This window comes from Cricetulus griseus, chromosome 3, assembly GCF_003668045.3.
Source record: "Cricetulus griseus strain 17A/GY chromosome 3, alternate assembly CriGri-PICRH-1.0, whole genome shotgun sequence".
NCBI lineage: Eukaryota > Metazoa > Chordata > Mammalia > Rodentia > Cricetidae > Cricetulus > Cricetulus griseus.
This window is the reverse complement of record NC_048596.1, coordinates 135,118,096-135,146,043: the sequence shown is the minus strand read 5'-3', so window position 1 is coordinate 135,146,043 and position 27,948 is coordinate 135,118,096. Positions and strand designations below refer to the sequence as shown.

At 37.7% G+C, this 27,948-nt stretch overlaps 1 protein-coding gene across 1 annotated transcript; it reads left to right on the top strand.

The window, feature by feature from the left end:
- The first annotated feature begins 10,177 nt into the window (after positions 1-10,177).
- On the top strand, positions 10,178-11,155 carry Ndn (necdin, MAGE family member). Its single transcript, XM_027408297.2, has one exon. It carries the CDS (start codon positions 10,178-10,180, stop codon positions 11,153-11,155), a length of 978 nt encoding a protein of 325 aa, XP_027264098.1.
- Positions 11,156-27,948: the final 16,793 nt, after the last annotated feature.

Here is a 27,948-nt window from a genome sequence, read left to right as displayed (position 1 = left end):
GTTCAACCATGTTCATAGCAGCATTATTTGTAATAGCCAGAAACTGGAAGCAGCTTAGATGCCTCTCAACAGAAGAATGGATACAGAAAATGTGGTACATTTACACAATGGAGTACTACTCAGCAGAAAAAAAAAACAATGGAATCTTGAAATTTGCAGGAAAATGGATGGAACTCAAAGAAACCATTCTGAGTGAGGTAACCCAATCACAAAAAGACAAACATGATATGTACTCACTCATATGTGGACCTGCTTTATGATACATTTTAGTGACCATGCTTTATCAGAGCTGTTTTTAATGATATTGCTCAGAATGGTTTCCTCCCAGATGATGACTGAGAAGCTGATTTTTAAAAAAAATGGTGTCAAGTACCACAAGAGTAACAGAACTGCGCTGTTTTCTGGAATTTTTTTTTTACTTTTTGTTGTTGTTGTTTGTTTGTTTGTTTGTTTGTTTTTGTTTTTTGTTTTTATTTTTTAAATGGAGTGTGCTGGATGTCTCTACAATTTTCTTAAAATGACTGCAGAACCTGGAAAAGCTGTTGCTGCTATTGATGCATAACATATTACCATCATTGCTCTTTTTATATAAATATATATATGCTAATTGAAACTCAAAATGTGATGAATCCAAGGTGTTTCAGAGAGTGCTCACCTGTGCATGCAAATTTGATTTCATCTTTAGCAAGTAGTAAATTTATAAGCTTGCCAAAAAAAAATAAGTGACACACTGGAAGACAAATGTCATACAATTTCAATTTTATGTGTAACCTAGAAATGATGAACTTATGGGAACAGAGAGCAGAATTGTGGCTATTAGGCTTCAATGTGGGTCTTTTAACAATGGGGAAACAATTGGTTTAAGGATATAAAACTGCAGTTGGACAAGAGGCATGGACTCTGTGAAGTCTTGAGGTCTACTGAGAACATGATAAATATGGTTGATAACAATATGCTATATTTTAAAAGTTGTGAGATAGTATACTTTAAGTGTTCTCAAAACAAAAATGATGAATATGTGTGATATAACATGTTAATTGGTTTAATTTAGCCATGCCATTGTGAACATACTGTATTGTGTATCATAATTGTGTATGACTTTATTTATGAGCTAAATAAATGAATGAAGAAAATAAAAATAAAAAACAAGTTCATGATGAGGGTGAGTCTCTAGAATTAGACCCCATACCTTGCTTCAAGACGCTATCTTATTCTCAGTCTTCTACTATTCAAGTATTTCCCACAACATGTAGCTGCTACAGTAAGCCCTACCTTCTCCATCATAGTAGACTGAGACCCTATGAAACCATGGGTCGAAATAAATTGTTCCTACCATAAATTGTTTCTGTAACATATTTTGGTCACAGTAATATGAAAGGAAAAGCTGTATAATGCCATTCAACAAGGTAATAAACTCTAGACATGCCCTAAACTGGAAAAATCTCCAAACTATTAAGGTGGAAGATGTCAGAGAAAGGGATTAAAAGAGAAATTCCAATGATTAAAACCAGAAATTGCAGACTACTATACTGTGTCAGAAATTAGCACACTGCTAAACTGAGGAGGCAAGAGTGGGTGTATAGAAGAGCAATTATAAAAGGGCATGAAGAAAGGAGGTAATGGGTGTATTCATTGTATAGTGGTAATGGATACAAGGATACACATGTCAAGAACAGTCAAATTATACACTTTTAATATGTGGGAATCATCAGTAGCATATTAGTAAAACAGTGCAAAGATGTGGTACTTTTTCTAAGGAAAAGAAACATGTAGGTAAATCAAGATAGGGGAAGCAAAACAATCCAAAGGTATATATCTGACAGCACCATCACCTTCTTCCTTCTGTTCCAAAATGAATGAGCATTACACCAATGCCCTGAGGAGAGTCCCATATCTCCAAGCCACTATCCTCAATGCGTGGCATCATCATCCCAGCTCTTCCTAGAATGGAGACATTAAAGTCCACAAAATAAGTTACAATAGACAAAGCTGTATCTCAAGAAAAGGTGAAGATCAATCCAGTGTTTGAGGAAAGGTTAGACACTACATAAGAATTTGTTTGGTATTCAGGTCTGGTTTCAAAATTCTTTGCAATGTTTTTTTAATTATGAGTGTGTCCTTACTGCACTGACACAACAATTTAGGTGCCAGTAGATAACTAAGAATCAGGCATATTATTAACACTATGGAAACCTCAGTTGCCTGGTATCATGTGCTCCTGGGGTTCTGGTTAATCATCAAGGGCTCAAACAGTCATAGATATATCATAAAATCTCTGAGACTGTACCAAAGTGAGCACTCTGTATTTGTGATCAAATGCATTGTTTGGGTTCAGGACCTTGCCTGTTAGGATGGAGAGGATGTGGAAGCACTGCACTCTCACAGAGCTCAGCCTATGTGTGTCCTTATAAGAAGAGTGAAATAAGATATGTTGTTTCAGTGAGCCAGTGGGTCATTCTAGTGAATTGTTGAGCCTGAGGATTCGTGCCAGTTTCTAAATGTGTAAAATGTCAGAAGTGCCAGTGGACTAGGACTCCTGAAGTGCAGCTAACACCCTAAGGGAAGACAATCTTATGGAGTTTGGGCCCTTTAGCTCCTAAGATATTTCCTAACTGTGACTACCAACAGAATTATCAGCTCAATCAATTGGAGCCAAAGGAGAGTATGTGTAATATAATAAACAATACCCCAGTGGAGTTTATAAATCACTAAATGGTACATTAATAGAAAAGGAGCCAAGTAAGATCATGAGGAGAAATATCAGTTTACATACAACTGTGGCTTTACAAAATTAATGTTTGGCAATCCTTGTAAGCAGGCAGTTATAGTCTTTCTGAAAACTGAATATTATGATGCACATAGTAAAAGCAGAGTCCTTGCTGAGTTCGTGACTAATGCATACACTTATACAAAAAAAGAATGCCTGAAAGCTTGGTCTTAATTTACCAGTGAAAAGGTGGTGACTAAATACATTACCTATCAAATGCCTAAATTTAGTAACTGACCCAAGTAATACTGAGGCAGAGAACAGATTCCTTCTTGAGATTTGTGATGCCCTACTAAGTGATGCCCTTAAAAAGACAGGGAGGATCAAAGAAATAGAAGAATGGTGAGATGGACATGGGTGGACAAAGAAAGGCACAGGAGCCATGCTTCCACAAACTGGAAAATGTCGAGAGTTATTTATTCATAGAGATGTAAAGAAGATGGGCCCAAAGCCACATACATGAAATTCTGACACCCTGAGACTGAGGAAGTAGAGGTACAAATCTAAGACCATTCTGGAATACATAGAAATAACCTGTCATAAAATAAAATAACAAAATGAAATGAAATCAAAGAGAAGCAAAAAGGTATTCATCCTTAATGCTTTTGTTGGGCATATGATGATTTCACACATCATTTCAGGCTCCTGGCTGCCAGACACATGGGAATTTAAATTTCTGTATTTGGAAGCCACGAACTCTGTGGAAATTGGTTGTAGCAGGTTTAGTAAATTAATATACAATACTTACAAGAACACGGTAGGCTCCTTGTGGAGAACAATGGCAGGTAAATAAATAAATAGGTGGGCAAGTACTTGAAGAGCATACTGTGGTAATGCAGTTGAGAAAGAGCAATGACTATCAATGTCAAATTCAGAGTTAAGGAGTGGACAACAAGTTTTATAAGGCAGGTGAGATTTATATGTTAATCAGGGCTGAAGGAAAAGGTGAGGGCTAGAGATGGCTCAGTGAGAACTGAGCCTGTCAAACATGAGGATCTGAGATCCAACCCCTCTTCACTCACATCTATCTGGCTAAGGTGGTGAATGTCTTTAACCCCAGCCCTAGGAAAAACCGCATAATCCATGGAACTTACTGGCCAGCCACTCTAACTGAATAAGTATGCTCCAGATTCTGTGAAAGCCCTTCTGAAATTACAACATGGAAAACCATTGAGGAAGAAGCTGATGTGGACCTGTGGCCTCCACAATCACACACAAGGACAAGAAAACACACACACACACACACACACACACACACACACACACACACACACACACACCATGTACATATATGCATGCATATACTACATACACACACCAAAAATAAAGTTGAATCAATGCTATTCTCACTTATTTATGGGAAACTTAGTGGACAGACCCAGTTTATTTGTGAGGAAGAAACACACAGGAAAGGGATCTCTGGGCTTATGTAGATGGAACAATGTGACCAAGCCTACTGCTACGGAGAACAGGAGAGATGATTGGACTGAGGGAACACGGTTGGATCTCAGTGGTACAGAGATGTAATTGTCAAGTCCTGAGTGCAAAACTACTCTGGGTAAAAACAAGAAGAGACAAGATAAGAACAGATGACAGAAAAACAAGAAGCCCCAACTTTTAGGGGGAAATTAGAGGGAAAAGGTACAGCCAAAAGGTCTGAGGCATGGGCAAACAGATGTCCAGGGAGTCTAGGAGGTATCTAGAAAAGTTAGGGGTTCTCTTGAGGAATATCTATTTTGTATATATTTGTGTATTTCCAGTACGAAGGCCGATGCCAAAATATATCATTATAGATGAATGATTGTGAGGAGTATAAGAGGAAGTGCTTCAAACTGTACTATACACATAATTTTGACAACTTACATGAAATGAATTAGTCTTCTAAAAACCAGGAAGTATCAACAAGAAACAGATAATTTAAATAGACCTAAAACGGCACATTTTTAAAAATTGCATCAGTAGTCACACACCATCTTCAAAAGAAATCTCTAGGCACTGAAGGCTTCACTGAAAAAAATGCTACTCACCATTTAGAGAAATAAATCCAAAGCTATAAGTTTGTTTCCATAAACCAGAGTGGGGAAGCTGTTTTATGAGGCCATAATAATACCTGATATCAAGACCAGTTAAAGACTTGGCAAAAGAGAGGACTAAAAAACAAGCACTCCTAACGAGAATATCTTTGAGAACTCTCAGCAAACTATTAGCAAACTATTAGCAATAGCAAGCAATCACACTAATGTGTGATATACTACAATCTTGAAGCCAAAGTCTGGTGCATATAATGTGTTTTAGAGACATAGGTTTAAGATGAAGAATCCTGTTTTCATGTGCCCCAAAATAGGTCTGCAGGGGAATGTAGTGTGCTAGTTTGGAAAGAGGCTTAAATTACCTGGAACTGTTGACATAGCTGTATTTTTCCCTCCTCACTGCTCTTTTTTTCTCCTCTCCAGTGGTTTTTAACTGGGGGCCTGGCTGCCCAAAAACATTTTGTAGTGTGACAAAAGTGTCATTTTGATTCTTCTGCCTTCATTCTGGGTTTCCCAAGGAGGGTAAAAGTGGACTATTGGGATGTGCATTTTACTCTTGCATGACAAAAATGATCTTTCTTCTATGTGAGGACTAGTCACTATAAAATATCTGGCCCCAGAAATTCCAGTGATGGCAATGCTTACCTTCTTACCTCCAGAATTTCTCACCTCAACCAAGATATATTTATGATAAGTATTTATCCAGTTTTTGTGTGTTTATAGGTTAGAAAAGGTGATAATGCATCACTATTTAGCTATGTCTGTCCTTGAACTCAGGATCATACTGACTCTGTTATGGAGTCCTGAGATTGAGATACATACCACCATAGAAAGAGTTACACAAGTTTATCCCAGGCATGTCAACTTGGTGTTCCCAGGAATTGTGATCCCTTCTGTCTGCATAGATTTCCAAAATGTTCCTGTGTATCATGGTCACACAGCAATGCTTATTCAGACCCATCTTTGAAACATATTCCTGTTGTTCACCAGTGAATCCCTCTTCTGTGGCATCCCTCCTAAGCATTCTTTACTTTTGTCCCAGGCTAGATGGCAAAACTGCAGCTCATTGTCAATACACATCAAAATAATCATTACTTTTTATTTATGTTTTTCATTGTCATTCCCCCCTCCCTATACATTTTGTGTCTTTCTGCATTTTAGCCCATGTAAACACCCAACCTATAGTTATAAAAGGAGTGTCAAATGTCTTGTCTTCTCAGAAGCCCCCAATCCATTTCTCCTTTATCACTTGTTCCAGTCTTAACTGTGTGTCCTTGTGACTGTTTAAGAGATAATCTGGACCCTTATAATCTTTGTATATCAGCTGGATGAGTTGTTAATGTAGACAGAACTAGAATGACCAGTTTGGATGAGTGTGACTGCTGTCAAAAAATAGCAAGCTTGAATTCTATGCCTCTAGGGAATATCCTTAGGGTGCAGGTTAGGCACTGGCCTCTCCTCCGTCCAAACATGGAATTCATCCTTCTGTGCTTGAATCATATTCTTTTCTAACAAAAAGGGATATAGCTGCCCAGTAATCCCAATGCCACTGGTTTCTCTACAAGACTGGGCTACTTTTCACAAATGCAAATTTTAAAACTATGACAGACATTACTCAATAATATTTGCTAAAAGTACTAAAATGAACTCTGTTTCAGTTTCTTGGCCTGAAAAGGCATATGGGGCCCATTTGGGGGCTTCAGGAGAAAGGTCACTGCCTATGTGGACAGGAAACAGCCCGGAAAAATTCATGTTTCATCCAAGGGCCCTGCCCTAAGAGCACACAGAGTGTCCTCAGGAGGTCCCAGGGAGACCCCTCCAATCCACTTCCTCAGCTTCTCTGTGGAAACCAGTGCCAGGACAGGCCCTTCTGTGGAGTCTGCCAAGAACAGCCTATTCCACAGCTGTATAATCTGTTCCATATTACAGTCTGAAGTAACCCATTGGAAAAAACTGCCTTTTCCAAAAGATCTGAAAACATAATGTCTCTATATTCTCATTGCATTTCTTCCCGAATCTTTTCTGGGAGCCACTAGTGTAAGTTTCCTGATATGGTTTCTAAGCCTCTGGTGAAATGACTTATTACCTGTAGAGATATCCAGCCAGCCTAATTTATTCCCAATACTCTCAAACATCTTTGGAGCTACAGCCCCAGTATCTCCCTTGGTTTGAAGTACTCATGGACACTACACAGGTACTGGATTCATCTCCTTCCCTGATGTTACTTCCATTTTAATTATTGTGTATGGTATCTGCCACTCTCTATAGAGGTAAGTAATGTACTATGTAGCTATCTGCTAGCAACCTTTCAGAATAGATGTGCTCTCTACTTAAAGTCTGTGATCTCTGTTGAAAGGTTATCCTAAACTATCTTCCTCTTTTCTTTTTGGTAGTAGATTGACCCTCCCTGAAGGATCTACTTGAGTGGATGAAATCATATCTGTAAGGATGCCCTAGAGCTCTGAGGGTAACCATCACCACAGTTTACACTGGGCTCATTTTAAGTTGAACATAAATTCAGAGGCTTGAAACTCTTGAAGCACAATCTCTCAGTGTGGCCCTAACCTATAGACTGTGGTTCAGCACCAAGCAACTTTCTTATCGGTAGGAATGCATGATATGAGCTTGAGCAGAGATGCTGTCTGCTACCATGCTAACAACTTCATCAGAGTGAAATACAGGCAGGAACTCAACTATACAAGCTTAGCTCAGACAATTCCTGAAGCCCAAGTCATTGTCTGGTCACAGAATGGTATCCAACCTCAACAAGAAACAACTTCAAAAATGTCACCACTCTCACTTGTAACTTGCTTTCATGAACCAATTAAACCTAGGATTGTAAATGTAATACATATATAAAAATAGTGAGATAGCAGAGAAAACCCTTCAAAATCAATTTACTTGGGGACAAATAAAACTATGAAATGAGCATAAGCAGACCTGAGCACTCTTAGTCAAAAAACTGAAATCACAAACACTATTCAGTCTGAAATATTTCAAAGATGCACAAGACATCAGAAGTGAAAAATTCCACATCGGACCTCATTGAGTAGATCTCAACCAACCGAGAAAGTCTACTAACACTATCACAAAATATTGCCTTCAGACATGCATGTAAAGTGAATAAAAAACAAACCAATATCATGTTTGGACTTGATTTCATAACACATTGTTCTCTGTATACAAATATTCTGAAATCTGAAAACTCAGAAACACTTCTTGTCATAAATATTTTGGGTAGATAATATCCATCCTGTCTAAATAAACACACTGGGGAAACCTAGAAATGCCAACACAATGTCTTAAATATGTTTCTGTTTCAAGTGAAAATATTAAGTCTCAATAGAGAATGTTTAAGATGTTTTAAACTTAAGGAAATCAAGGAAAGGCTCCATTATTTCAGAGCAAGAAGGATGACCAAATCTAAGGACTTCTAATTGGGGCCTTCAACAATGGACATTGTAATTCGGATAGGTTGAGGGATTGTTAGCTTCAGATTTTCTCCTCTCAATCCTTTTAATTATACTCTGGAAATCGTCACCAATAGGATTCACCTCATTTATGAAAGACTGTTATACTTTATTAATAGAAACTTCACTTAAAATATATTGGCAAGTATTTAGCTGTGCTCCCAACATGGAACTAGTCTTTAGCAGAGTTGAATATTTTCTATAAACTCAGAGGATGTAGCAATAATAATTAAAGGAAGAATGGCACTGTGGAAACATGAAAATACACTATCATAAAATTTCTCTAATATCTTAAGGAGAAATATAAATGAAATCAAAGTGACCCAATAAATGTGGAAAGCTGAAATCTATAGATATTAAAACAATTGTAAATCAACTAGCTAAACATCCAGTTATGGATGAATGCATAAAATGTTATATATACATATATACGCATATATGAGTATAATTGTACATACAAGTATATTCATGTATGTGTTAACACATATATATGTATATATACATAATATGTATATATACTGTTCTCATAACTAATTTGATGTCTCATGTACAATATAATATTGTTTATTACTTGTGACAGCATGTATGAACTTGATGGAATTGTGTGAAGTGAAAAGGGCTATATATAGACAAAGCTTCCTGATCTCCAACATTTGTGGAAATGAGGGAGACATGACATCAAATAAGTAGAGAGTAGAAAATTGATTACCAAAGGCTGTGAAAGGAACATGGAGGATAAAGATTGCCTTCTGAAACAAGAACATAGTTAGGAACAATATTCTGTAGTGTACTATAACAAAGTGCAGTGGGTGTACTCAGCTATACATGTTTAAGGAGATAGAAAAAGGAATTTTAAATATCCCTAAAGGTTAAAGTGATATATGTGTTAATTATGCAAGTTTGCTTACTGCATATTGTGCTTGTGTATAAAGACAAACTCTTATTTGTGTCAATTATATGTGTATATTGTGTAAGTGTATGCAAATTTATGAGAAGGGTGTTGTGTATCCTGCTCTATTGTTCTCTACCCTATTCCTTTGAGACAGGATCTCTCACTGAACCTAAACTTGGGCTGGTTTCTGGCAAATGCCTGTAATTCTCCTAATTGTACCTCTCAGAGCAGGGTTTACAAACACAGACTATGCCATTACATTTTTTGTGAGTCTTAGGGATTTGAACTAGGGTTCTCACACTTGCACTACAAATGCTCTTACCCATGGACTGAGCCAATTCCCATCCCAATAAAAAAATGTTTAAACACACACCAATTATGCTATATAATTTTATTACTTCCAAAACATTCAAATTCCACTTGGGCTGATTTCCAGTGTCTGTAATGACACTTTATATTCTTCCGTATTGGATCTGGACTCAGGTTTGGTAAAGATTTGCTCTATTAATTTTTCAACATTCCAATCTTAAACATCACATTATCTTCACAATGCTCGCACTTCCAAAAAAAAAAAAAAAAATCAAAAACTCATTACTGTCTCACTCTTTTGTAGAAAGTCCAAGCTCTCTAGCCAGTCTACCCCCTTTCACACAAAAACTCAAAGGTGCTCTAACTTGACTTCACCATCTCAGCTGCATCTTTCTACTTAAACTTGCTCCTTCCCCATCACCATCTCTTTCTAGCTCACCCAGGAGACCTGGAGATCTTTCCCATTAGTTTAGTGGTACCCTCCCTCAGACCCCAGTGGTTGGGCTTTGCATCTCAGCTCCTATCCAGCCCTACCACCCTTCTGGCTTGCCAACACGCATGCGCAGTGTCAAGTCCGCCCCGCCCGGCCGCTGCTGCGGAAGGCACAGCTCTCAGTAAAGCGCACTTCCTCTGCTGGTGTCCACTGAGGGAGTGCTGGTTCCAAGAGCTCCAAGTCGCAGCGGTCCTGCTCTGATCAGAAGGCGCAGACATGTCGGAACAAAGTAAGGACTTGAGCGACCCTAACTTTGCACCTGATGCCGCCAACTCCGAGGTGCAGGAGAGCTCTGAGATTCCGGTGGGGGTCCCTCCTCCCACATCTCCAGCCGCGATCGTCGCAGAGGCACCAGAAGCTCCTGAAGGCCCTATGGCAGCCCGGCAGGCCTCGCCGCCGCCTCCAGAAAGGTTAGAAGATATTGACCCTAAGATTCTGGAGCAGGCCATAGAGGAGGGCCGCGCCCACAATCCCGATAGCCCGGTCCGTCAGCTGCCAACACCACCCGCCCCGGCCCAGGTGGTGCAGAAGGCGCACGAGCTCATGTGGTACGTGTTGGTCAAGGACCAGAAGAGGATGGTCCTCTGGTTCCCAGACATGGTGAAAGATGTCATGGGCAGCTACAAGAAATGGTGCAGAAGCATCCTCCGGCGCACCAGCCTCATCCTTGCCAGAGTTTTTGGGCTGCACCTGAGGCTGACCAATATCCACACGATGGAGTTCGCCCTGGTCAAAGCCCTCAGCCCAGCAGAACTGGACAGAGTGGCGCTGAACAACCGTATGCCCATGACAGGCCTCCTGCTCATGATCCTGAGCCTCATCTACGTGAAGGGCCGCGGGGCCAGAGAGGGAGCCGTCTGGAATGTGCTGCACATCCTGGGACTGAGGCCCTGGAAGAAGCACTCCACCTTCGGAGACGTGAGGAAGATTATCACCGAGGAGTTCGTCCAGCAGAATTACCTGAAGTACCAGCTTGTTCCCCACAGCGATCCTCCTGAGTACGAGTTCTTCTGGGGGTCCAGAGCCAACCGTGAAATCACCAAGATGCAGATTATGGAGTTCCTGGCCAGGGTCTTTAAGAAAGATCCCCAGGCTTGGCCCTCCCGCTACCGAGAGGCTCTGGAGCAGGCCAGAGCTCTGCGGGAGGCTAATCTTGCTGCCCACTGCCCCCGCAGCAGTGTCTCTGGTGATTAGGAAGGTCCCCAGCATGTTGATAATTTCTGACCCATACTTGGGCTGTATAAGGGTGGGGTTGGGTCATTAGAGTATTCCACATTCACAGTGCAGTATTTCATGTGTAACCTTTAAGTTTTCCTTACAGTGCTTTTGTACCTTTCAATGCAATATATTCATTTGTGTTCGCTTGGAGCGTGTTAAGGATTTATGCATGTGCGTTTACAAGTAAGCAAGTGGATGCTTTCACTTCTGTGCTTTTTTGTACAAGAGATGTGCTGTGCTGAACCTGTGAAATCCATTGAGATGTTGTGTATCTATTCTTTGTATGAAAGTGATGATCTGTATCAACATAAAAGCCCAGGAGAGTTAGGAGGTGAGCAAAGCAGGCCTGACCAGAGAAAGGTCAAGGGCCCTCTTATATGAACTCAACTGGCACAGGAAGCATCCCTGTGGAATGGACTGATTTGAACTGGAATGTTCTCAGTGTAGGCACTTAGCACACCCTACCAAACATGTATACAACCCCACCATAAATAAACTTTGAAGTGAGCATTAAAGATCCTTGTGGAATAATTTCTTTGGGGGGGTATTTATTTTGTGGGAAGGGGGGTTGGGATGGGAGGGAATGAGGAAGATCTGCCCATGCACAGCATGCACAAACATGGTGTTCAACTAAAAGAGTGGAAAACCATTACCCAAGACCACTCAGGGTTACAGCTTTATTTTTCTATTTAATCAAACTGGTGACACTTCAAAGACTTTGACATTTAAGGGGTGTAATAATCAAAGAAAAGTATCTTATCACATCACATGGGGATAATTAATAACAGGTATTATGAAGTGACTTGCCCCTTCCCTGTTTTTTTTTTTTTTTTTTTTTGACGTTTTTGGTGGGCACTTAACAGAATGAAACATCGTTACCAAATCCTTTATGAGCACCTTATCCTTTATTTTATCCTCCCCCTATCCATAAGAGGTAGGAGGTTACTGAGTCAGCATGGAGGAAGAAATATGTAAAGAGTGTGGGTAATAAACTGTCCTAAAAATCATACAGGTTATATGCTGGAGCCTTGACTCTTAGCTCACCCACGGCCACCACACATATGAGCACCCTTTGCCTCCCTGCTGCATACACTAAGGATTTGATTTTTTTTAATTAATTCCAAAATCTTTTACAGGAAAACAGGCTTCTGGGTGTATAAATTCGGGAACTCAGTTCCAGAAAGAATTGTCAACCTAATCAAGTCCCTAACATGCTTCCGGGTGAAGACAAGATTTGAAACATGATCTTTCCAGAGGGATGAAGATGAGGGAAGCTTTTCTGAGAGTGGTATCAGTAAGAGTCATGACATTTATGGAATAGGGGAGTAGCTGGGTTTAAGAAGTTGCCTCCAGCCACACAGCTACATTTGTGTCTCAGGATTCTGTCGGTTACAGCAAACAGTGGGTGATGAGAGGGTGGCTGGGATGACAGTCACAGTAAGCAGCAATAATTGGGGAGAGATCATTAGGAAGCTTTTGGTCTGAGGAGAAAGAGGGAGAGAAGGGGCTTTAATGAGATTAGACACCCTTTAGAGGCCAGGTAGGAAAAGGCATCTAACCAAAGTTAGAACCCTTTTCTGGAGAAGGTGGATGAGGGGGCAGCATCTGTCACAGCATATTTTTAAAAAGTAAACAGTCCTATCCGTGTGAAAGAGTAAGTGCAGAACCGACAGCACTTATAGCATTATCTAACTGGCAGAGCAGGGAATGAAAATGTGCATAAACCCCAGTGTCTGTGAAAATTTATTCTATCCCATTTAGTTGTTCCCATAGTCTTTTACAGGAGTGAGAGTGGAGAGCGAGAGCACGCAGACATTGGCAGTAACCCTAATATGGGCGACCTGGCTTTCAGCACACTTCTTCATGGAGAGCTGTTGTTAGATGTCATGATTATTTAAAAATTTTAGGATTTCTCTGCTGTAAGAGAAAGATAAAGAGATAAACAGATCCAAGATAACTGACAGTGGCATACTAGCCAAAGCTTTGCAGAGAAATAGGATTGTGAGAAACAAGGAGCTGATTCCAGGCAGGCACAAGGGCAGAACTGCTCTCCAACTGTGTTGTCTTGGAGACAGCTAGCCATAGAAAGGAAGCTTTGCAGATATGGAGTGTTTAATTCACGACACCTGGCCCTGTAGATGCAGCAGCCGGAGGACACAGGGAAAAAGCACTCTATGTCTTTCTTACATTTCCATATTGGCTTGTAAATTAAAAGAGAGGAGGGTTTTCCAAGTGTTTTTGGAAAAGTCCTTAAGATGCAGAGCTAGACCAGTCAGGAAACAGTTAGCAGATGCTCGGTTTCCGAGGTCGTCACTGCGATGCTCGGATACTCTAGCTGGGAGAGATTCCGATTCTTTTTATGTGCCAACAGTAGCTTCATTTTTACTTTAATATTTTACTTCCACAGCACAGACATATTTGTATTCCTTTTTATTTTTAATTAAAATTATTTTAAAATGTTTTCATTGGAGTAGAATTACATCATTCCTTCCTTTTTTCCTCCTTCCAGCCTCTCCCAGCTATTTCAGATTAATACTTCTTGTTATTTCCCATTACTTGCACATTAATTGATTTCATCTTTAAAGTCCTATAAAGAAGAAAGAGTGTTTGGAGTTTTAATATGAATTAAAATACCTAGTTTAAGCTGTCCTCAGAGGCAATATATGGTTTTAAACTGTATCATAATTAAATACAAACAGGATATTTTAAATTAACCAGTGAAGTTATATCTTTGCTACATATCCTGGTATTCACAGATTTACCTTAATATTGCCTGACCAACTCAGGACACCCCTTCCTGGGGCTGTTTATAACATCCATATTTAAACTTCTACTTAGAAAACACATGATGTTTATAAATGTTAATTACATTTTGTCACTCTCTTGCAGACTTTTAGATATTTGAAGGTAAAAAGTCCTATCTGACCTGCCTGACATGTGACTGAAGCTCTATTACTTTGGGCCCGGCACAAGGATGTTCTTGGCAAATATTTTTTATTTTATTTTTTTCAAGAAACCGTATCCTTTTCTATTCTCCTTTTATTAGAAATAGTCATTCTCTTATATAAGGCATCCTAATAACAGTCTCCCCTCTGTTCCTCCCAGTTCCTCCTCACCCCTCCTTCTACCCTGATCCACCGTTTCCTGTCTCTCATTAGAAAACAAACAGGTTTCTATGGGACTATAATGAAATAAAATGTGACACAACCAAATAGGACAATACAATCAAACAGAAGAAAACAAGCTCAAGGAAAGCATAAGGAGCAGATACAGGTGCAGAGTTCCATTCCCTCGAACACTCAGGATTTCCATGAAAATGCAAAGCTGGAAGTGATAATATATACATGAAGGACATGAACACTCAAAATGTTAGAAAAAAATCAGTACCTTCTCACGGGAAAGAAAAAAACAAGAACAGCCAACATATTCAATTAGGCTGAAACATAGAAAAGAGGTAAGTAGCGGAAGAAAAATATGAATGCAGAAAACATTTGAAGCTGGTTCAAGAGCCGGTCCTTAAAAAAAGAATAACAATGTGAACCAGTCTCTAATAGTTCCAGGGATTTTTCAAATGATAAGTAGTGCAAATTAACAACTACTTACTGCATAAATGCAGCAGGAACACAAGTAGCTGAGTGGAGCTGGGAGGAGGAAAATGGGGAAGGGAATGATGTAATTCTATTTCCATTAAAACACATTAAAATAAGTTTAATTGAAAAAATAAAATGAACAAAAATGGGTCAGTGCTGTAAGAATAACACACAAAGTTATGTTAAAAAATTCAATTTAGTTGGTCAAGTATGTTTTATACAGTTAGCAATTAAAGATATATAAAAGTGAATTAGTGTCCCATTCTATTTACTAGTCAATTATAATCAGCATACATATGTGCTTCCATAGTTGGACATATGCTACATGTTTTTTTCTGTACTCATCGGGGTGCACATTGAGCAGCCAGTGTGCGGGAGAGGAAATGCGGGGAGTTAGAGATTCAAGAATGAACAGGATGATTATTGTCCTGTGCTACGGAAGGCATTCACTAGATTGAAAAAGGCATATGAGGAACAAGAATTACCCTAAGCTCAAAAAAAACACCCTAGACCCAGCGCTAAGAGAGAGGGTTGAAAACAGATGTGCACAATTCAGATTTTCCAATATAAGTGATGTATAAATTTGCATCTATTTTATAAAAGGTTATTAACAACCTGAATGTGATGCTGGGAAGAGTGCATTTGACAGAAGCATCTGTTTGGGTCTAAGGACTGTGGTGAGAGCACATAAAGATTCATGATACTATGTTTTTTTTTCTTGAAATGAAAGTAAAGAAAAATTGGAAGTATATTTCATTTCAAGTTGTATAAAATATCCTTTTATCTCTTAATTTGCTCCATTATTCCATTTCACTTAGTAAGGGTTAAAAGTCTTTAAATATATTCCATATTTTCCTGTATCTACATAGTGAATTTGACACTTTATTTTCCCAGCAAGTTAATATGAGAATATCTTATGGCCTTTGATGTTTGATGCATACATATATTCATTTATTTGTTTAATAAAATATTGAACTTCATTGTGTTGTTAACTTGTTGTACGAACTTATAGATATTGGTAATTTTTTAAAATGTGGCTTCAAAAAGTGTATATATTTCCTATTCATAAAAATTATTTATGTGTCATTAACTGACTTGATTATTATCAACTGTCTAGGTATAATAATATCTGTGGTCAAAATTTTTCTAATTTTATTCAGTAATGCTTCACAAAGTAAAGATTTGATGATACCAATGATTATCTTACAGCACAATGAAATAATTTTTTTTTTCTTTTGGAAGTTGAGGGATGGAGGAAAAGGTGAGGAATTGCAACAGGTGTTGACTCGGGTTTCGGGCTTGAATACAGGCTAAAGGTCAGTTTCAGTCAATGAGACAGGATGGGTTAGACAAGTTTGGGGAAAACTAGCATTTTCTATATAGGAGATCTATGAAATATGCTAAAAGATAGAAGACTTATATAATGAGGATACCTAACCCAAGTGAGAAGATCATATCCCAGGTGTAGAGTAATGCATTTATCTACGGAAGCTATGGAGAGAAATGTGCATGCTTGTACTCTGAGAACCTGAAGCATTTCCTTGTCAACTAGTGCAGGAATGTCTGGCAATGTGACTACAAAGAGTGTCTGGATAAGAGTTCAAAAAGAACGCCAACAGAGTGCAAGGTCATAGAAATCAAAATAGCAACATTTTCAGCCAGAGGAAGTGGTCAAGGGTATCAAATGCTCTTGAAGTATCATAAACAATTTAAAAAGGGATTTTGCATTTAGTATGATCTGTGCAGTTAGAAAAGAAATTAAGTTTAGAGGCTCAGAAATTAAGTTATTACATGATTTGCAATGGCTATAGGAACTCTTATGAGAAACAACTGTGGACTTAACTGGGGAATGAGTATGAAGACAAAATTCATGGAGAACTTTTGAAAAATATCTGTAGATCAAGGTGGTGAGAAACAACAATTAACTAAGTGCTACAGATAAGACTGGTAGGATAAATGAAGAACTATGGACAGCTTTCTGGCATGCAGAACTTCTTGAGTATCAGCTGTTTATTTAGGAAGCAAACACTCATGTGGGAAGATGATGAATTCTCTTTAAAAGAAGTTGATTTTGAGCCGGGTGTTGGTGGCACACGCCTTTAATCCCAGCACTCGGGAGGCAGAGGTAGACGGATCTCTATGAGTTCGAGGCCATCCTGGTCTCCAGAGCCAGTGCCAGGATAGGCTCCAAAGCTACACAGAGAAACCCTGTCTCAACCCACCCCCGCCGCCAAAAAAGAAGTTGATTTTGACATGAATGTGAGATATGTAAACAGAGATGTGAATTTGACAGGGTAGAAATTCACAAGAGAAAAAGGTGAAATGCAGAATTCAATCTTCTGAACTCATGAGTTAGAATGGGTGGAACCACTTAGAGATTGTGGTAGGATTTTGAAAGGTAAACTGTGCATTTTCCCAGGCAGCTCAGGCAGGAAATGCAATCTGCTGCTCACTTTTAGACACTAGAATCAAATATATATGTTTTCTTTTACTGCAGAATATATGCTTGTAAAACTTAGAGAAAGCAATAAGGTTGGGAAAGGAAAGAAGGAAAAAAAGCAATGAATCTGAGTGTCAGAGAGAACACTCAAATTGTACCAAGAAAATGCAGAGTCTATTGAACCTAGAGATAGTGCTTCAGAGGTGCTGTGGGAATCAAAGAGTAGTGGGGTTGGGAACCTCTAAGATCTGAAGTAATGAAGAAACAGAAAGGTATCTCCTGGAATTAGTTATAAAAATTAACTTCCCTCTTATGAAACAAAACATCACAAGGTCATATTCTAACCAAATACAAGGTTTAGTGAATTGGGAATTGAGCAGCATATGTACATAAACAACTTGAATATTGAAGATGAAGTGAAGCCAGCACTGAGGGGATGAGGTGACAATCAGCATAAGCAGAGTGACAAGCCTTAAATGGAACTGGGAATGCATGTGCCATAGAGATGAGACGGGTAGATAAAAATGATTGATAGCTGCATGCCTATTTGTATCTGCGACAAAAGTTGATGGTGTTCTATTCTCAGAGGATGACAGGAAATAAAACAATATACACTATACAATCCAAATGAATTCCCACGGCAGACTGTCAAGGCAAAGTCCAGTAGATATTAGAGATTTTAACTTACTAATATGTGAAAATAAGAAAACAATGCCATTATATTTTTTCATTTATTCCAGGAATGCAATATTGTTTCAATATCTAAAAATGAACTGTCATAATTCATCATATTAACAATCAGAAGAATAAAACAAATAAGAGAAATTCATACAGAAAGGATTCTTGATGAAATTCCACTGATCATGATACATAAAAATAACTGTCAGTAAATTAGACTTGGGAAGGAATACAAGTAAAATTAAGTCCTCCTTTGTAACTGTTCTGTATTTCTCCCATATTTGAGTCCCTCTTAATAAGGTGGATACCATGCCCAGTACTGAAACTAGCTTGCCATTCAGTGCTAATGAAGTAATGGTCATAAGACTAGAATCCACATCCACTGGTCTGTTAAATCAGCATAATCCCTAACAACGTCCTATAAGCATTTGTATTTATACCCAGAGATTAGTGCAGTCTTCACCCCTCATCAAGGAAACTTCTTTCCAACAGATGGAAACCATTACAGAAAAACAAACAACCAAAATGCAGAGTTATGGAGCCCAATCCCAATGGATATATCTACAAAATATGCCTGCACTTAAGTTCAAGGAACATTTCAGAAGAGGATCGGGGGTTTTCTGTGAGCTGTGTCTCCTAGTAACTAACATCAAAAACTATACGCATAAAGTGTCAACAGCATGACTGCTTAAATGTGAGTTGAATAAGGATGATATCAATAATTATACCAACCTGAATGGGGAAAACCCACAAGCCCTCAAACCTATACAAAGAATTGCAGACAACTGAATATAGCTGTGAGTAGACGTAGTTCTTCCCAGGTAAGAGGACACCAACTGGCTGTCCAGCATCAAATGAACAGTCCTCAAAACATACATACAATTAACACTACAGGTACTTAACAGGTTATGCTTAGGAATATATATATATATATATATACATATATATATATATATATTCATATATATGAAGACAAATATGCATGTAATAGCAATTAATGAAAAAAGAGGCCATAAATTTGAAGGAAAGCATAGAGTGGTATATAGGATGGTTTGAAGTGAAGAAAGGAATGGGAGAAACTTTTGTTATTAAATTACAATCCCAAAAAGAAAGGTAAAGACAGTGAGAATATTTGTGTCTATAGTATTGGCTTCTTTAATTTAACATGAAGCCATCCAAGTTAATTCATGTCTTAGTAAAAAATGCCATAACTTCATTCCTTTTTGTTAATAATGTTTTATTCTTTTCATATAATTTTATTCAACATGTTTATGGACACCAGTTGATTTGATGTTTTTTTCTTTTGAATAGTGTTGTGAAAACTGTGGCAGTGAAAATATCCTTCGATGAACATATCTCATTTCCTTTGGCTGTATACCCATCTGAAGGATTACTGGATCACGATTCCCAACACAAAGAAATGATAAATGTTGGACAAGATGAAAATGCTAATTACCCTGATTTGATCATTACATACTGTATGCACATGTCAAATGATCAGACACTAGCCCATCAATATTTAGAAATGTCACATATCCACTAAAGTAAAAAGAAATGAAGCCAGGCGGAGGTGGCACATGCCTTTAATTCCATCACTTGAGAGGCAGAGGCCGGCAGATCTCTACGAGTTCAAGGCCAGCCTGGTCTACAGAGCAAGTGTAAGATCAGGCTCCAAAGCTGCACAGAGAAACTGTGTCTTGAAAACCCAGAAGAAAAGAAAAAATAAATGAACAGCAATCTAGCAAATTTTATCCTGAAAATCACTATTATTATCATTGCTTAATATTTAATAGCGAATGATAGAATGATTTTGCTAAGATATGAAAAGAAGGTATCCAATTTTACTCTGTACTCTTCCTTTTCAACTTAGCAGCAAAATTCCTTTCCAGAGAAGATAAGTAAAAAGGAAAGGTATTCTTGTTAACATTTTATGATATGACTGTCTACTTAAAAGTCTCAAGTAACCCCACAAAATCAAAAATGAAATATTCCTATAATAACAAATGCATTCAGCAATAACACCAAATTCAAGATTAATAGGAAATTTCTATTTTCAAGCAATAACAATGGGAAAAGGAAATGAAAAATTCAATAAAATTTATCCTAGCTCAGAAGTATTTTAATAAGCATCTAACTAAGCATGTTCTAAATCTGTATGTTAAAAAACACATAAAACACTAAAAGAATCTAAGAAGATACGCAGAGAAATTTCATGCTTATAAATCAGAACAGAGTAGGGAGAGAAATTGAATTATAGGATTAATGCAACTGTTATGCTTACATTTTTCACAACTTTTGTACCAAAAATTGTCATTGTCATTTTTCTGGGTAGCCATTATGGTATGTGAAAATCCACATGTGATCTATGAGGATCAGTGTAGAGGAAGACTACAAAAGCCACCTTAACTATCCTCAAACAGTTGAAGTACTTCTATGGTCAAATGTAGACAGAAAGTGTTGTTTCTTGAAGCCTCGGTGACTGTTTTCCCCCTTACCATTGATGACACAATGATGTGCCTCCTGCCTAACTGGACTATCTACCATTGCACAGTTCCAGCTCCTGGAACTTATTTGATCAGTTATACAATGTTCAGACCATGGGCAGCTATCAGAAACTTCCTTACTATAGATCTGCTCTTTGCTTTTTTATCAATTTAGTGCTACTTCACATTTTATCATTATGAGTACTGTAACCATGCTTTCTGAGAATTCGGATAGAGAAAGCAAGAACAACTATAATGTGAAGGCTAGCATAATCTGGGAGGCTAAATTGTGGTGCTACTTTAATGGTATCTCCAGGTTGCACATAAGTGGACTGAAAATGTAGGTAAGCAAAACAGAACATTGTGAACAGTACAGTGGAAAAACATTTGTCATTGGGCATAATGGAGAAAGCAGAGCCATCTCAATGCTTTTCCAGGGATGAACAACAATATACTGAGGCTAGATGGTTTACACAAAAATCCACCTTTTCACAACAGTGATCACATCAACCAGGGATCAGCAGATGCTTCCTTCTGAGAACTAGAAGGTAAAGTTCTGCTCAAGCCCACCGTTGTCTTGCAGGTGGCTGCTCTCTTGACTCTGTGTATGCTTCCATAACTTCCTGCTGTAAAGAAACTAAATCTCACAAAGTGTGCATAAGACCTTCATGTTATAAAAGGTCTTCGGTGTCTGTGGGACATTGTTCTAGAACCACAGTAGATACCCAAATCCATCAAGTACCTTAAGAAACACTGTGACACGCTTGCCTACATTCATGCACTTCCATCCACATACTTGCTTCTTCAGTGGTTCCTTACATCTAATACACAAAAACCTGAAGAAAATAGTTAGTGTGCATATTATTTAAGGACTAGCAACAAGAAAAAGCATATCTACCTGTATAATATAAATATTTTCTTCACATGTTTTTAATCTAAGCCTGGATGGCATTGACGAAGAAAACACACGGGCTAGGGGATGACTATCTTCTAAATGTACTGAATGTTTCTTCTGGTCTCCTAAAATGATACCAGTATTTAGTTGAAAATTTTAGTTTCTGAATTATTATGTAAAACATGTAAACCAAGCATATGCACTCCTGTAATTTTCTTGATTTTTTTTAAAAACAGTATGAAATTACATCCCTTGACTTATAAGTCATAACTAATGTCCTGTGGGAAAATGAAACAGGAAATGTGGATAGCAGATGCATCAGTGTGCAGCTGATTCTGCTGGGTCTTTTCATCAATCATTCTTGTTATTATATATCAAGGGATGCATCAAATAGGAAACAAAACACGTATTCCTCCTACCTCTGAGTCACTTTAATTTAAAAAATAGAACTCCCAATTATCTGCTTGTTTTTATATGAAAATTTTAATTAAGTCTCAGAAAACTGAAAACAAAAGATTATTTATATCTTATTCAAACCCTAAGTAGATATTGCTCATCCATATGCATCATTGGCAGATCGTGCCAATGTAAATTTGGCAAATTCCATTCAGTCTCTGAGCTCCTCATCAAAGGAAATGAAAATATATTACCTGCTAAATATTTCACAAACCAGACAGCACTGCTAAAAATGGTGATGCATGCTTGCGTGTGTTTTGAGGCTTTCATAATTAGTATTTTAATAACTTTTCAATTTTTCAAAAACATGCAGAAACATAAATGGTAAAAGGAATCTTAGCCTTGGAGAATACAGCTCATTTCTGCCAGTCACGGGAAAGGCATCAAAATGCTGGCTTCCCATAAAAATCATTTTTTCAAAGAATATGACAAAAATAATATCCATATAATTTGGAAACACATGAGGATGAGAAGAAACATAAGGAAACAGTTTCCAATATATATATATATATATATATATATATATATATATATATATATATATATGAACTCCCCTCCCTGCAAAAAAATTATTCTTGGTGATAATTGAAGGGGTTGTGAGAAATCACAAAAAAGGAATAACTGATTTGTTCTGATGATATATTTAAGGGGCATCAAAATTTTACAGTGAAAAAAATAAAACAAATAAATAACCCAGAAAAGGAAGCAAGTAGAACTAAAATTGTTTTAAAGGTAAACAGAGCCGAGGACTTGCTCCCTAATTTTGTAGCTGACTATACAACTCAAAAACAATGTAAACATAGGCAGAGGGATAAACACATAGGTTAGTACAAAAGAACAGAGAACTTAAACATGGCCCCACTTGAGTGTAACAGCTGACTTTCTGACATACATGACAGAATAATTCAATAAGAAGGTAGCACATCAATAAGTGATATAGAATGGATTATATATCTTTATGCAAAATTCACACTAGCCCAAGACATGACATGAACCTTACACACAAAGTAACTAAAAATTAGTATAGCTTTAAATATCTATAACTGTAAAATGTATAGATTTGTTTATTTTACTTTGTGTATATAAGTGGTTTGCTTTGTATGTATGTATTTGAATCATGTACATTCCTCGTTACCCACAGAAGTCAAAAGAGGGTGTTGGATACCCTCAAACTGGAGTTACAGGTACTTGTAAGCCACCATATGGGTGCTGGAAATTTGAACACAGTTCCTTTAAAAGAGAAACACCTGTTCACAAACTCTGAACCATTTCTTTAGCCTATAAAATCATTAAAAGGAAAATGTAATGGGGAAATCGCCATCAATGTTCATTGGATGAAGTCAAATTAGGACATTCAAAACATATCCACTGAGAAATTTATGAAAATTAAAAGTATATTGTTGACTGGAATTCATTGTTTGGAGAGTAAGAAGCAAGTTATCATGTCATGGCTAATACTTTCAGTCCCAGAACTTTGGAGGCAGAAGCAGGTGGAACTCTGAGTTCAAGACCAGCCTAATCTATATAGCAAATTCCAGGTATCCATGGCTACAGGCTATAGTTAGACCCAGTCTAAGAAAATCCAGAAATCAAAATCAAAAATCTAAAACCACAGTGTTGGGTTTTTATTGGGAAAACTATTTTCAAACTGACCACAAAATATGAGACTTGTACACCATGTGAAATTAGCCTCTAACTTTTTTGGTAAATAGGATACTATTTGCCCAGGAAATAAAACTACCAAGGGACAGACTCTACCTCATTAAACTATAAAGCTTCTGAAAAGCACAAGGGACACCCACCTGAGTAAAGAGGAAACCTACAAAATAAGGGGAACACACAGGATTCCAGGAACTGACTCTTAACAGCTGAACTATATCTTTTTTTTTTTTTACACATTTGTTGACAGTACATCAACATTTTTTTATTTTTTCTTTCCTTTTTTATTTAAATTAGAAACAAGATTATTTTACATGTCAATTCCAGGTCCCTCTCCCTCCCTTCCTCCCCTGTCATCCCCAACTAACACCCTACCTACCCCCTACCCTTTCTGCTCTGCATGGAGGTTGAGACTTTCCATAGGGTGTCATCAGAGTCTATCGTATCCTTTGGGATAGGGCCTAGGCCCACCCAATTGTGTCTAGGCTGAGGGAGTATCCCTCTATATGGAATGGGCTCCCAAAGTCTATTCCTATACTAGGGATAAGTAAAAGGTCCCATAGATTTCCCAGGTCTCCTCACTGACACCCACCTTCATGGGATCTGAACAGTCCCATGCTGGTATCCCAGATATCAGTCTGGGAACTAAGAGTTCCCCCTTGTTCAGGCAGCTGAACTATTTCATACCAACACTTTTATTAATTATCTCTGTTGTGTCCCCTTTTCTGACCTCACCAGGCTCCAAAGGCAGTCCCAATCTAATGGTCACACAGATGGCCCAGGCTAAACTCTGTGGGTCACACAACTAAACAAAAGTTACAAACATGAGAAGGAGCTCAGTAGAAGAAAGAGGGGATTGACAGTGGAGGAAGACAGATAAAAGGGAGTGGAGGAGAACATGATCATGACACATTATGTGCTTGTAGAATTGTATAATATTTATGAAATTGTGAAAGAACCAGCTCAATCAAAATATTCTAAACTCAACACTAATAAACAACCCAATCAGAAAATAAGCAGATTAAATTAGTCAGGATGTGTGGATAACAACTCCATGAAATGGTGGGTAACATAGTTCACCTTTAGAAAAGCATGAATTATTTTCAGTGTTTTCTTACAACAGCATTTATTAATTATATATAATAATGGATTCTACTAGGGTATTTTCACCCCACCTATACACTTTCTTGTTCCTCTTATACTTCCACTAATCTCCTTCCTCTTCACAGGTAGCTTCCTTCTACTTTTATAACCTTATTGTATTAGTTTTACAAGGATTATCATTATACACATATTAGAATGGCTATAAGAAAATACACTGCTAATTTAAAAGAGAGTATTGAAATAAATGTAGCACTCACACACTGTTGATCACATCTATCAAACCAATAGCTACTCTTCAAACCAAAGTAATGGGATTTTTATTTTCATATACTGATCATATAAATGTGTACAGAATTCAAGGCATGTTTTCCTACCAAAATGTATAGGATAATATCTATAACAGCTTTGTTTTGCAACAATACATAAAATGAAAAATCCCATGTGTCTCTGAACCAGCAAAAGAGTAGATAAGTGAAATGTTATTCAGCAATAAAAAGGAACCAATATGGGGACTGGAGTGAAGGCTTAACAATTAAAAACACATATTGATCTTAAAAAAAAGAGTTGGGGGCTGGAGAGATGGCTCAGGAGTTAAGAAAACTGTTTGTTCTTCCAGAGGTCCTGAGTTCAATTCCCAACAACCACATGGTGGCTCACAACCATCTTTAATGAGATCTGCTGCCTTCTTCTGCATGCAGGCATGTATGCAGATAAATCACTGTATACATACTAAATAAATAAATCTTGTTTTAAAAAAGGAGCTGAATTCAATTCCCAACAGCCAACTTCTTCTGACCTCCATAGGCACCAAACTTGCACGTGTTACATATATATACACGCAAACAAAACACTCACACTCATACAAATATAAATAAATGAGTCAAAAACAGAAACCAGTATTGTTATATAGAGCAATTACAACAAATATGAAAAGTATTGGGATGAGTGCAAAAAAGAAAGATAAGGAAAGATTATGTGATGTGCAGGTTGATTATACTTGACATTATAGAAATGACTAAATTGTAACAATGAATAACAGGAAAATAGTTGCTAGGCAATGTGTGATAGAGGTTCAACAGGAGAAATAATGGAATAGTTCAGTATCTTGATGTCACTGTTGTCTGTACACTTTACAGACCTCCACAGTATAAGAAAAAGCATGCATTTCAAAATTGAACAGAAATGATAGCCTATTTAATAGCTCTGGAACAGTTATGATTGCCACACTGTGGCCATCTAAGTTGTTATCATTAGAACACCTTAGATGCAAGTGATATGCAGCATTAACCTTATTTCTGTAATACCTCTTAAACATAGAACCACTTTAAAGAATACAAAGTTAAAGTAGATTAATGGCAATAACACCACTGAAGAGAATAAAACTTAACTGGGGAGATATGTAAAATAAACTAAAGGAATACAGGAAACTTTTAGATGATGAACACTAAAGAAATAGATTAAGATTACTAGGTCATTGTCAATGAAAACCCATCTGAGGAAAAGAACTGAGGTTCAAAGATGTTCTAACATAAGGGAGCAAGAGAGATTTCTCCATTCCTGAGAAAAGGCACCCAGAAAAAAGTCACTGCTTCTGCAACTGACTGAACACTTGGACTGGAGTTAGTGTCAGGACGAAGCCCAGGTGGAAGGGATTCCAGGAGGAAAATGGAGGAAAATGGAGAAAGGAGCAGGGACATGCCCCACTGTCTGAATCACATGGTTTCCTCAGAAAGTCTGTCAAACATATCCAATATTTTTTAGTCCTTATGTCTTTTATAATTTGTTTGGTTGCTTAATTATGGAGAGTGGTGTTTCTTTATCCACATAAAAGTTCCTCTGTCTGTTCCCGTCGAGATTTCCTCAGAGAAATGTCCTTGGGTGTCTTTGGAAGATTTGTCCCATTTGTATCCTTGCTAGAATTTCATCCAACTCAAACCTAAAGAGAGTTCATTGACATTGCAATCTTAGCACAAGTAGAATTTCAACCAGAAAATCCTCTACCATGGTTAAAAATGTTGGGGCCTCTCAAGGTCATTGTTAAAGGGTGTGGCTGAACTCTTCTGCCACCTTGTGACTGATTCCTTTTCTCCCTTCTAGTCAGAAGCATTTTCTAGAAATGTAAAGTAGGAACCAAATTTTCAGAGACGATCTCATGACAAAACTAACAAATGTGAGTACAAGAAGACACAAAGAACTTCACATCCCATTATTAACTTAAGCATGTACTTAGTGATACAATAAAGAATAGTGAAGAACATGTAGTAAATAGAGTCAGGTTTGGCATGGTAACACGACCTAGGAGATAAAAGGGTAATGTTCATCTCATAATTACTTCTTCTATCTCCACTTAAACATCGACATCTTCTCTTTGACAAATAGCCAAGCTCTACTGGAATCAGCATTTCATTCTATGTGCCCATATATATGTTCTACTAATGGAAATTTTACCTATTTTTCTGTAGGCTAGGTCCTTTCCTCTTCTCCAAAACAACACTTCAACCTAAAATGTGTTAAGTTCCCTACTGTTTTCCTTCAAGGTGCAAACTAGGTGAGTTCAAAATTCCCTTTAAGATTTTTACCTTGTATGCTTCAAAAGTAGTTGCCTACTTCAACTTCTGTATTTTCACCAATCATCAAGTATAACTAAAACACTCCCCTCACAAGACCCAATCCGCTATAAGGTAGACATCATCTCCAGCTCACACTGGTGCATTTTAATGACTTCCTTTCTTTTGGTAGACATCTGTTGCAGCAGCACTGCTCTCTGTCACACTTTTCTCTGTTTCATGACTCACAGCTAAGATACGCAGATCCCTGACTGACAGTAGATTTCGGGAAAGCTATCCAGCATGTTATTTTAAATGAAATAATTTACATTAAAATTTTTATGATTGCAGAACTATCCTTGTAGTCAGACACCAGCATTTTATTTCCTTGGTCTTGAAATAATTGCAGTAGAAAACATACTTTCAGTAATTTTAATGTAAATCATGTAATTTCCAAAGAATTTCATGGTCAACCAGGGCCAATGGTAAGAGTGCCTCCAACTTTGTTACACAATTATGGACCCCTTGGCCTTCTAGGAATTAATTGGCTAAAATAGGTTGAAAAAGAATTTCCACTTCTAGTTTGGAAGCAAAATTTTCAACCTTGACATGAGACTTACACAGAGATACTATAAGACATGTCAGAGAAATGGGGAAATAAAGAATCCTATGTTAATTAAATTATCCTAAATTAATTAAAGTTTATGAATGGGGGATCTTCTTGAGAGCATGCCTACTGCAGCTTTGATCTCTGAGGATTACAGAGAACCCACAGTAGATTATTTCTTAGACAGATATAAAGAGAATCCAGATCAGGGGTTAACATTTATTGCTTGCATGATGTCCTGATTGACAAGCCATCATTTTAAGGAGTCTGAAAGAAGTAAAAATCTACCCACAAAATTTCTCATTCAGGGC

What these genes read in the sequence shown, in the direction of transcription:
- Ndn (XM_027408297.2), top strand. Translation starts at nt 10,178, where the DNA reads ATGTCGGAACAAAGTAAGGACTTGAGCGACCCTAACTTTGCACCTGAT.